This window comes from Urocitellus parryii, chromosome 3 (assembly GCF_045843805.1).
Source record: "Urocitellus parryii isolate mUroPar1 chromosome 3, mUroPar1.hap1, whole genome shotgun sequence".
NCBI lineage: Eukaryota > Metazoa > Chordata > Mammalia > Rodentia > Sciuridae > Urocitellus > Urocitellus parryii.
The window spans coordinates 212946496-212958912 of record NC_135533.1 but is presented as its reverse complement, the minus strand read 5'-3'; the positions used below and the strand labels follow the sequence as shown (position 1 = coordinate 212958912).

General features: G+C 41.1%; 1 protein-coding gene and 1 pseudogene across 3 annotated transcripts in view; one reads left to right on the top strand and one right to left on the bottom strand.

Moving 5' to 3' along the window:
• LOC144253703 (uncharacterized) overlaps nucleotides 1–5137 on the bottom strand; it is a 21135-nt gene extending 15998 nt beyond the window's left edge. The window contains exons 1-3 of one of the 3 annotated variants that reach the window (XM_077796410.1): nucleotides 4926–5137; nucleotides 2512–2564; nucleotides 782–908 (exon numbers count right to left, since the gene is read on the bottom strand). In XM_077796410.1, the coding sequence (XP_077652536.1) occupies nucleotides 782–908; nucleotides 2512–2559 (175 nt within the window). In that variant the 5' untranslated portion in view covers nucleotides 2560–2564; nucleotides 4926–5137. Of the gene's footprint in view, nucleotides 1–781; nucleotides 995–2511; nucleotides 2565–4645; nucleotides 4881–4925 lie in introns of those variants that run through there. The other 2 variants (XM_077796412.1, XM_077796411.1) reach the window with 2 other exon arrangements.
• Nucleotides 5086–12417, top strand: LOC144253903 (olfactory receptor 7E24-like; annotated as a pseudogene).

The window sequence follows — 12417 nt, the reverse complement described above, 5'->3', positions numbered from 1 at the left end:
TAAGATGGACCCTAAATCCAATGACTGATTTCCCTATATGGACAAAGATTAGAAACAGGTACACAGGGAAGGTAATGGTGGAGGTGAAGTGATACATCTATAAAGAAAAAGGACTGTCAGCAACCACCAGAAGCTAGAAAGAGACAGGGAGGGACTTTTTCCTTAGAGCCTTTAGAAAGAATATAGCTCTGGTGACACCTTGTTGCACACTCCCAGATACCAGAAATATGAAAGAATAAAAATTTCTATACTTATGGTTCTTGTTCATAGAGAGCCTAAGAAACCAATATAATCTACCCCATAGACTCATCTCTAAATCATCCAAAAAGCACAAATTCTCTAATAGGTACTTTCTAACGGCCTCTTACTAAGATGCCCCTCGAATCCCCATGGGTATGTTCTCCCATGACTGCAAAATAAACCCCGCTTGTTTAACTTACAGGTGTGCTCCTGGTGGTTTCTGGGTAAAGGGCATTCACAGCAGTAGACTCTTCAAAGGTCTCAAATCACAAACTCTCCCTGTGCCCCAGAGAAGCCCCCCAATCCCAACACATTCAATACTTAATAATACTCAAGGCTTTCAACCACAAAAAGAAAAAGAAAAAGCAAGTTTAATATGCCCGTGTTCATTTACATGAAGAAGCCTCCAGATCATAAGCACCCTGTGGTTTGTCTTATTTACCAAGTACTCCCACTCCTCAGCACAGACCCTGGAACAAGGTCAACTAGCAGATAAAATTGTTTTCTAAACCACTACATGAACCAATATTGCCAATCTTACCTAGTGAGACCAGGTTCTGGAAGGTTTCCAGCATCACATCTCTGTAGAGGCTCCTCTGAGCAAGATCCAGCAAAGCCCACTCCTGCTGGGTAAAGTCCACAGTCACATCCTCAAAGGTCACCGAGTCCTAAAAGATGCCACAAACTCTGTTCAGAAAGGTACAATTCCTCCAGTGTGTGCGAGATGACGGGTGAGGCTGACAGCACTGGGGACCTGAGAATCAATTCAGGGAAGGTTCAGAAGATTCTGTGGTCTCCCCAAGTCTATGGCAGAACTCCGTCAGCAGATCTCTTTCCCTTTCTACACACACATACTTAATGACTGAACAAATCCTGTCTAAAAGCCAAAATACTTCTAAAATACTACATTAGTCTCTTTGCAGTTGATGGTAATGAAATAAGAAAAAAAAAAAAAAATCAAAGTTATTTTCCTTCGAACCTGCACAGAACACTGGATATTAGGTGTGTGGGTAATTTTCCACAGACATCAAGCAGTTCTCCAACAGACACTAGCCAGGTTTCCTGTTATTCAATAACATTCTTACACTATCTACATGGACAGCTTCATCCCACAGGTTGAGGGCTCAGTCCCACAAAACTTGCCCATACTACAAACAACATAACAACTAGTACATTGTCATTTATACTTCTGACCAAATGGCTACATCTCAGGGTCCCCACTGTACCCTCCTTGAGTTGGCTAATATGCTGGGATGGCTTACAGAATCTAAGCAAACACTTCCTTGTGCTTATGGTTTGTTATAAATACAGAGAACTACCCAGATAAAGAAATATATATGGCAAAGCAAGGTAGGAAAAGCTGCAGAACTTCCATGCCTATTGGGGTGCCTCGTACCAGGAACCTCTACATATTCACCTATACAGAAGCTCCCTAAATTCATTCTTTTTGGGTTCTCACAGAGGCTTTACTAGAAAGCATGACTGATTTAAATTAGCAATTTAAATAATCAATTTAACCTTCAGTACCTCTCAACTTCAAGGTTAGGGGATAGGGCTGAAGATTCAAGCATACCTTAGTTCTTCTGAAACCAGCAGTCATCTTGAGGCTATCTGTCCTGGTCACCAGTCATCATACAAAGCTACTCTTATCACTCCAGAAACATTTGAAGGGTTTTAGGAACTCTATGCCAGGATATGGAACCAAGACCACATATTGTACAATATCACATTATTCCTTATTCAGAAATTCTTCCTCATGCAAGAATAACTTGACCTGCTTCTTTATTCCTATTAAGGCATTGAGCACAACATCAAACTCAGGTTTAAATCTTGATGAGGTTTTAATGAATGAAAACACAGAGAGTGAATGGGAACTTTTCCTTTTTTCCCCTCTCACAATCCTGAGAGGCCCAAGAGCCTGCACATCTTTCAAGTCAGGCCCACAGCTGGCTCCATTTTATAGTATTGTGGCCTGGTCTCACCAAACTATAGCATATGCACTTACTCTAGCCTATCACATACTTATGTAAGTAAAGTTTTATTGCAATACAATAAAACATTTGTTTATGTTCCTCTATGAATATTTTTTGTATTAAAATGACAATTTCCTTGTAATAGAAATTCTATGACCTTCAAAACCTAATACTTACCATGTGATCCAAAACAAAGAAAAAAAAAGAAACAGCAGATTGCTAACCTGTGCTCTAAAATAGCAGCAGGATATCAAATGAAATAGAAATATTCTTTTAGAGCATTATACCTTTTACTTACCTGCATCATACTTTTCTGTAACCCAACACTTATTCTTTCTTCCTCCATGTCACCTTCATAAAGAAAAGTAAGACATTGAGAAGTTATAGGTAAGATAGAAGCTGACATGGGAATCCAATCCTCCAGAGAATTCCCAAACTCATGAGCCTGGATATTGTAGCACATCAATTACCAGTGAACACTCAAAACACATACCATGACTCCCAAGTAAATACAAACTGAACTTGTGTGAAACTGGAACAATCCTTTCTCCCCTAGAGATACAAAACAACACTCTTATCCTTGTCAATGATACAAAAGAGGTTAATAGAAACATTTTATTAGTAAATTAACTCAGGTGTTAAGAACATCTGGCTGTCCATTTCCCCATAACAAAAAGCATAAAATGTATCAAGTGGTGCCTTCAACCCTAAGAATATATACTCCTTGACTCATATCTAAGAAAGCACTAATTTATTTAAACACTAGGCTTCTTGGGGGTCCTTGACCAACACTTTTACTTGTTTACCATTTTACAGGATAATAGGCATTACTACAAAGCCCTGAACACTGCTGTCATCCCAACCCCACCCAATGGGCTCCAAAACACCTAATTTCTGAGAAAGAGAATCAAGCTATTTGTTATGGTTAGGATATGGGATGTCTTTCAAAGCCTCCTGTGTTGAAGGCTTGGTCTCCAGTGCTGCAGTGTTCAGAGTTTGGGGTTGGGGGAAGCGATTGGATTATAAGGGGTCTGACTTCATTGGTGGATTAATCCATTTTATAGATTAAGAGTTTGAATGGACTACTGGGAGGTAACAGGAACTATAAGAGGTAGAATCTAGAAGAGATGAGAAAGAGGAAAAGAAAAAAGTAGTGGAGGTGGTGGTGGTGGTGGATGGTGATATTAGTGGTAGAAGAGGAGGATGAAGAAGAAAACTTCATTGTATCCAGTCATTAAAAGAATCATACTTAAAACATGCACAAGGAAACAGAAGTTGCAAATTGTTTTACAGAAAGTTTCACAAAATAAGTAGGAAATTCATAATTCCAGTGTACAGAAGGAAGGTAATTTCCTACTTCCAACACCAGAAGGGTACAACTAAAAAATATGCCAGATCACATACAAAGTACAAATAATACAAAACTACTGGTAACAGTTGAGAAATGAACAATAAGTATAAATCACAATTTAAGTTCATTTCATCCTAGGAATGACGGATGCTTAAAAACTGAATCACCAAAAAAAAAAAAAAAAAAAAGAAAAGAAAAAGAAAGAAAAAAGGAATAAAACTGAATCACTGGGACTCAGTGGAACGGTGCCTTACTAGTGTTGAGTCCTTGGATTCAATCCCAGCACCACAAGAATAAAATAAACAAAAACTGAATCACTGATTAATGAAATTCACAGTATTCATAGAAAGGTTATTTGACATATTCCCTTAGACATAAAGAAATGACTAATCTATTTCAGTGTACATTGCTTATAATAATTTAGGCCATTAGAAAGGAAAAGATTTTATAGGTTACAAAATGCAAACATTCTATTTAATAGGGAAATACTGATTAATTTTCTCTGAAATCAGGAACAAGGCAAGAATGAAAATTATATGCTAATCTCCATTCAGCTGGGAGTCTTGGCAAGTGCAGTAATTAGAAACAAAAAAAAGGAAAACACAAATATTTAGGAGAAAAAAAAATCAAACTGGCACATTTTCTGTACAAAATTTAAAGAATCTATAAATAAGTGACCAAGCTTTTTTTTTTTTTTTTTTTTTTCCTCCCTGCATTTTGTAGTACTAGGGATTGAAGCCAGGGGCACTCATTTAACTGAAGTACACCCCTGGTCCTTCTAATCTTTTGTATAGAGATAGGGCCTGCCTAAATTGTTCAGGCTGCCCTTGAACTTGGGATCAAGTTCTACCTCAGCCCCAAGTAGCTGGGATTACAGGCGTACACCACCGCGCCGGGCTAAAATGTATCACTTTATTAAGGATGAAATGCACTTGCCCAGGAGGAGGGTTAACAGTATTTTAAAATCAGCTCCCTCTTGTGTATCTGAATGCAATGTGTCCAACAGGCCCCAGGCCCCCGGGGAACTCTCAGACCCGCGCTCGGCAGTGCGCGAGGCCCAGGGGCAGCGGGCCGAGCTCACCCCACGCCGGGTGTGTGCAGACCAGCAGACCCGCACAGGCTCCGGACCCGGGCCCCGACGCAGGCGAGGCCTCTGCTCTCCGCAGGGAGAGGTCGCGGGGCTCCCCAGCTCAGGCCTGCAGGAGACGCGCCCGCCGCAGGCGCAGCCCGGAGTCCCCGATGCGGTCACCGGGACGAGTGCGGAGCGGCGGAGCCTACGGGACTCTGGGCCCCGCAGCAGAAGGGGGACCGGAAACGGCGGACCAGTGTAATCCAGCCTTCCGCCTTCCCCTGGCCCATACCTGGATGGCGCGGGGCCGGAAGGATAGGATGCTGCGGAAGACGACAGGAAGCCACCCTTCCGCCTCCGGAGGCCCATACGTGGATGGCGCTGGCCCAGAAGGATAGGATGCGGACTGAGGCAAGAATATATCTCAGATGCGGGCTGCAGAATAAAGTGTCATGGCGGCCACAGGCACACAGTGACCTACCTCGCGCATGCGCAGACACGCTCTTCTGCCTCCCGCTACCCACCTCCTCATTCTGAGAAACGTCCTGCGTAAGGGGCGGGGCTTCGGGAGCTGGGCATGGCGTGGATTGGCCGCTGGGTCCACCATCTCAGGGAATGTACTAAATTTCCCTGGGGTTGTAGGTAAAAAGAGAACCAGAACCGTGGCCGAGGCTGGGGAGGGACCAGGCTAGGCCCGCGAGTGGACTCAGGTGAGACCAGATCAAGGGTCGTGACTTTTAATATTCCAGAGGTTGGGTCTAAGATGGGACCTGGTTGCCAAGGGAGACCCCTGGAAATTCCTAGAGGCGGGGCTAAGGTTAGAGCCTGTCACACAGGTTCCCTGAGGCCTGGGAGTATCATGCTCATCAAATGCGTTAATACCCTTGCTAGAGCCCTGTCCACAGGCCATCATACTTAAAACTCTGAGTCTACCAACCTATGCGATAAACTCTTTTCCATTGATTCAGTCCTTTAGGTCTTTACTTTTCCCTTTCATTGTTTTATTGACTATTGCTCTGCTAGAGGAAAGCTATTGAAAAGTACTTAATTAGTTCCTTCTATCTGGAAACCTTGCTGAACTTTAATATCTGTAAGTTCCTTATTTTGGACTTAAATATAAATAATATTTCCTGTGCATTTTTGTTATTATAATATTCATAAGTCGTTTATTTTTTTGTTATTTGTGCAGGGCCTCCTAACTATAAGTCAGATAAGAAATAAGGTATTCATGTCTTGGTTAATAATAATCACCAAGGTTCCCATGTTAGCTGTAGTTTGTGGCTTTTATCAAGTCCTATTTTGAATCTGCTTTGTGAAGACATTTTATCAGTAGTTTTGATAAATATCACACAATGTATATGAAACTATTAAGTTCATAATAGTTTACTCCAACTTGATTTATGATGTCATGTCTGTAAGAAACAGACACTCCCGTCCAAACCTAAAGAATAGATTAAGAAACAAAAGGTATAGCCAAAAAAAGCAAGGTATGTGATTTTCCTGTCCCCCAAGGCCAGGTAGGGCTGAAGGCAGATTGCTTTTTAGAAAAGAAAGCATATGGAGAATCAGTACAGTGAACTCATTTTATAGAATTATTCTTTTAACCTTGTGTTCCCACCATCTTCATCATTTGTCCCCTTACATCTTACATCTAAGTCTGTCTGTCCCCTTGATATAGGACAGATGTGGCTGGACACCAGAAATCAGGTTTATTTTAGCTGCAACAGTCCAGAGGAGGCTAACCCTAAAAAGCTTTGGACCCTGAATCTGAAAATTCTTTTAGATTTATACTCAGTGGGGTGGTTACATGTCACTGGGTGGGTACATAACAGTTACTCTTTGTCCCACATTTTTAGGCTAGACAGAGGTTTCACAAATTTTGTCTGCAAACCTGGCATTTATAAGAAAGAGGAAGCTATAAACCACAGAAATTTTTGGTGATATCCTATTGACACCTTTGTAAAATTCTTTCTGACAAGAAAAGAAGCTTAATTATGGCAAGGGTCTTTTGGATGGGGGTAACTGGTCTGCTTCATCCTTACAAAGCAGTAAAGAATTTTTTTTCAATGCTAGGGATCAGACCAGTGTGTTGCACATGCTAGGCAAGTGGTCTACCAGTAAGCTATACCCCTAGCCCCAGAACAAATTTTATTTAGGACAATTGCAGTAGGGGAGTAGAGACCTCAGTATAGAACTGGACTCAATTCTGAATACAGCACAGATAAGTGGAAATTTATAAGCCAAGGAACATGGTGGTGGTTCTAGGTAGACATGAACAGTGGGAATATGGTGTTTAAAGGGTTAATTCTATATATACAGGAAGAATATGGAAAACAGCATCTTCCTAGAAAAGGGAAATGACAACCCCCAGGGCTGAGGGAGGACAATGGGTCCTGGGAGAGAAAAGGCAAACAAAGTGCCTTGTGCTCTCTCTGGTCTTTCCTCCTTTCTCAGTATCCTGGAGGGGAAGGCAAACAAATAGGCTCTGGGCTCTGGATTATTATCCCAGTAACAAGGAGTTTCAAGCTTTTACAACTGTTTTCCTGAGTTAGATTTTTAACCTGCACAACTAGTTTCCTGACTGTCCAGCCAACATGTCCCAAGTCTCTCATGATTAAGTCACAGGAAATCTTCTGCTATGATTAACTCTCATTAAGATCTATAAAAAACAAACCTCTCTTTTAACCAGTCACCATTTTCTCCCCTGAAAATGTGCCATTCCACTACTGCTTAATAAAGACAGCTTGCTGAGCTGAGGTCCACCCCTGTTTCCAGTTATTTTTGCTTACATGAGCCTACATGCTAACTCTTAGCATGTCTTTCTTTGAAACAATTCACACAAGGCCATTCTAACTCAGCTGTGCTTTAAAAATAATAACAGTATTTGGGCTGGGGTTGTGGCTCAGTGGTAAAGCTCTTGCCTAGCATGTGTAGGGCACTGGGTTCAATTCTCAGCCCCACATAAAAATAAACGTGAAAAATACAATCTGTTAATAAAAAGATTGCAGTATTTACAATCCTTGACTAAGGAGCTTATTGTTTTCAGGATGTTCTGGTCCTTGTCCTGATAGTCTATGATTCTGCCTATCCAGGGAAAAGAGGGTTTTTAAAGAGGTGATTCAAAGGCTACTGTCCACATTTACCCTGATGTAATTCATTTGTTAATTTGAGAGACAACCATTTCTTAAATCTTCTGGTTCCATCCCCAGAGATCTATTTACTTCATTCCTGTGATTGATGTGTGCTCAAGGACAGATAACTGGGCCTAGGATAGAAAAAGGGTAAACCTGTTTCCCCAGAAGTTAGGAAAGGGAAAAAGGAGAAGAGAAAAAAAGAAAGTCAGCTTTAAAATAAGCCTCAGTGGAAAAGCAACAAGGGATATATTCAAAACATGACATGGACCACTGTCACATTCTTTTATCCAGGGCTGAAGAGCACAGGCCCCAAAACTCCTTTACTAATAAGAAAAAGAAAAGGAAATCAAAGAAAAAAGCACAAGTTACACTGATCTGGGATGGATCTGGATGAAAGAGGATCTTTGACTTTACACAAACCAAAATGACCTAGAGTTTCTGTTCAGTAGAAACATGCACAGTAGGGACTAAAAAATATGATACAATCCTACCATCAGTCAAAAGAGGTTGTGCTTAGTGATAAACCCAGCCTAATTTCCTCTTAAGTCTGGGAACCATCTCGTCACATTTTATTTTATGAGCCCATTTTGGCTTTACTATAAATTACTGTGATTTCTAAACTTGCTTGGAATGCCTGCCTGTGCCTTGAATTCACCCATGCCTGGATTTCCCTGACCAGATAGCAACCCTCTCTGAAACATTAGTGGTGCTTCATAAATTCTGGCTTTTCCTGGCCAGATAATGACCCTCTTGGAAGTTTTAATGGCACATCATAAATTCTGGTGTTAGGATCTAAATTTACTCCCTAAGTGCTGGATCATTAAATTTACTACCTGCCTTTGTGTTATGCTTGTAAAAATCCTGTTATCTGTAAGTTCTCAAGACACCTCCTCTTTTTGCAACTTTCTGTGCTATAAAGCTACACTCCTAGAGAGCTGGAGGGCCATCTACTATTCCCACAGGTTTTGGCCTGTCAGAATTACAAGCTTGCTTTAATTTGATTTAAATTGGAGTTGATGGTCTTTTTTTTTTTTTTTTGAGTTGTGGTTTAACACTTAGGTGGGATTCTCTAGAAACCTTCCCTTCTGTCCTAATAAAAACTGAGTTCAGGAAGAAGTGAATTGTCACTCTCCTGAGAGAAAGCAGTCTGTCTTGTGAGGGTATTTTCCCCTTCTTTCTCTTCTAATAAATTCTGCAATTCTTTTGCTAAGTTTCACGTCTTGCTTGAAATCTTCTCTTGCAAAGACAAGAAAATCAAATCAAAGAATACATCGATTTCCAGAAAGATCTTATCTCAGATATCATCTTATCTCCTTATCCCTTGGTTGTGTGGAGGGGAAGTCAGAAAGGAATATACTAAGAGGAAACTATCACAGATAAAAGTGGAATTTTGGCTCTACCAACCTAACAGATTTCTTGCTAAACACAGGCCAAAGTGATCATACATCACCAGGATGTTAAAAGCTAAGAACCTGATTAGATATTGTTAAATTAAGTTTGGCCTCAAAGAGCCCCTGTGAAGTGGACTGTAGCTTGATGTGTAAGCAATTTGGATCTAACCTTAGCAACTGGAGTCTCGTCAAATCACAGTAATCAAGTTTCAGCTACCCACAGGCTGCCACCTGATCAGCCCATGCTAATGTGAAGCAGATGCTTCAACAACCAAGTGCATATAAGGCAAATGCTAACTGTAGCCAATCAGGATGTTTCTGCATTTCACTTCCTTTTCTTCAGCTAAGTAAAAATAATTAAATAAATATAGTGGGCAGACTTGGTTGAGGAACTATGAATTATACCCTAATGCAATAGGTTCTTTTCTTGATCAATGTGGACCCAGTGAGCACAACCAGAAGGTAATGAATAGAGAAAGCTGGCTCATGGGGTGCATGCCTGTAATCCCAGCAGCTCAGGAGACTGAGGCAGGAGGATTGAAGTTCAATCCTCAGCAATCTAGTGAGATCCTAAGCAATTCAGCAAGACACTCTCTCTAAATAAAATATTTAAAAGGGTTGGGGTTATGGCCAATGGTTAAGTGCCCCTGGGTTTAATCCCTAGTACCCAAAGAAAAAATAGAGAAGGATTTGTTACCCTCGGTTATATGCTAGGTGCTAAAATCATCAAATGAAAATAAAAGCTTATGATTAGAACAACAATATAGCAGTGTAAAGGTAAAATTTCTAAGCTGACTCTAGGCTGTAAGAGTCTGAGTTAAAGTGTAAAAGACTGGGGATTGTAAGGTTTCTAAATTGAAAGGCTTGGGCTAAAAATAATAATAATAGGCCAGGTATTGTTAAAATTCCTCTGCTACCCCCGTAACCTGTAATCTCTGTAGCTGTTAGGACAATACCTGAACTGCCCAGTAAATATTTCCATTGATTCCCTGGTTGTTTATTAGCTAAGGGCTCCAAATAGCTCAGTACGTAAGCATCTAGGCTCCAAAACCAGTTTAAATGTGTACCCCGCTCAGGAATGACCAATCACCCCTGCCCAGAATCATATATGATTTGTTCTGATGTATGCAAAGCCCCCCGCCCTCTCCAAAAAGTGTACTTAAGCTCTGCTTGACCTCTGCTCTGGGCTCTGGGCTGCTCTCCCTTCCTGAGTGAGCCTTGAGCCCCAGCATGCTGGTTCAATAAAACTTCCCCCTGCAATTGCATGAAGCTGGTCTCTTGTGTGGTCTCTCCCTCCGAGGCTCTGCCGGACCCTTACAGCAGCATTGGCAGGCCATCATTAAATGAATTATCAAGAGAAAATAAGAACAAAAAATCCATCTTCCTAACAGATACCTTCCTGCGATGGCATGGGGTTGAACAAAAATATAATGCCAAAAAATTTAAAATTTCATAAGGGTGTCTTATTCTTTAACCAATGACTGACAGGTGCACTGTACATTAATATCACCTTTGTGCTAACTGATGTTATGTTATTATGTGCATTTAAACTATACATCAAATTTGAAGATCACCAAAGTCAGAGACAGGAATTTCTCTGACATAGTGTTTATAGTCATTTTAATGCCAGGATTTTTTTCATTGCCTTAAGGTAAGTTATATTTGACAGCTTCTTGATTTCTTTTAATGAGAATAATTTTCAAATGGGAACAGTATTTCTTCTTCTACTCTTTTATTATTATTATTTATGGTGCTGGGGATGGAGTCCAAAAGGCATGCTGGTTCTGCTATTTTATTAGAAAAGTAGACTGTACAAAACAAGCCAGACTCGGGAGCACAGGTTTTCTCTCCAATGTGGAAGTTAGAGAGAAAAGAGGGGGAAAATGGTACTCATCAAAATAAGAGGGAGGACATTAAGGAAGTGGTAGGAGCTTGGGGAAGGTGAGGAAGGAAGCAGTAGGTACTAGGAAATAAAACTGATCAATTGTTAAATGCATGTACAAATAGACCATAATAAAACCTACTCTTCTACATAAGTAATACACACCCATAAATTTGTCAAAATGGACTATATTTCACTGTGATCATAGACTTGCTATGTGTAATGATCTTGGTCTCTAGCACTGCTCATTTACATATGAGCAGAGAAGGGTATGAAACACAGATACCAGTAAAGCAAGAGTTCAGAGAAGACTCAGTTGTCCAGAAAATATTTCTGAAGGTGCATGGAATTCAAGTGTGAGTACTTGCTTGTGCTGAACACCTGTTATTTCATTATTCTAACACTTTTATTCCCAAAGGTGTCCGAGTAATATAGAAGAATCTAATCTAACACGTGTCTCAGAATTCCTCCTCCTAGGCCTCTCAGAGGATCCAGACCTGCAGCCCACCCTCTTCGGACTGTTTCTGTCCATGTACCTGGTCACTGTCCTTGGGAACCTGCTCATCATCCTGGCAGTCAGCTCTGACCCCCACCTCCACATCCCCATGTACTTCTTCCTCTCCAACCTGTCCTTGACTGAAATCTGTTTCATCTCCACCACGGTCCCCAAGATGATTGTGAACATCCAAACTCACAGCAGAGCCATCTCCTTCATAGGCTGCCTGACACAGATGTCCCTTTTTGCCAATTTTGGCTGTATGGATGACATGCTTCTGAATGTGATGGCCTATGAACGGTTTGTGGACATCTGTCACCCCCTGCGATATCCAGTCATTATGAACCCTCATCTCTGTGGCTTCTTAGTCACGGTGTCTTTATTAATTAGCCTTTTCAACTCCCCGCTGCACAGTTTCATTATACTAAAGTTTGCCTACTTCAAGGATGTGGAAATTTCTAACTTCTTCTGTGACCCTTCATAACTCCTCAATTTTGCCTGTTCTGATACTTTTACCAATAACATAGTCATTTCTGTTATAGGTGGCATATTTGGCTTTCTTCCCATCTCAGGGATCCTTTTCTCTTCTTATAAAATTGTTTTCTCCATTCTGAGGATCCCATCCTCAGCAGGGAAGTACAAAGCCTTCTCCACCTGTGGGTGTCACCTGGCAGTTGTTTGTCTATTTTATGGAACAGGTATTGTAGAGTACCTTGGCACAGCTGTCTCACATTCTCCCAGGAAGGGTGCAGTGGCCTCAGTGATGTACACTGTGGTCAGCCCCATGCTGAACCCCTTCATCTACAGCCTGAGGAACAGGGACATTAAAAGTGCCCTGAGAAGGCTGCACAGCAGGATGGCCTAATTTTTCTTTGTTTCAT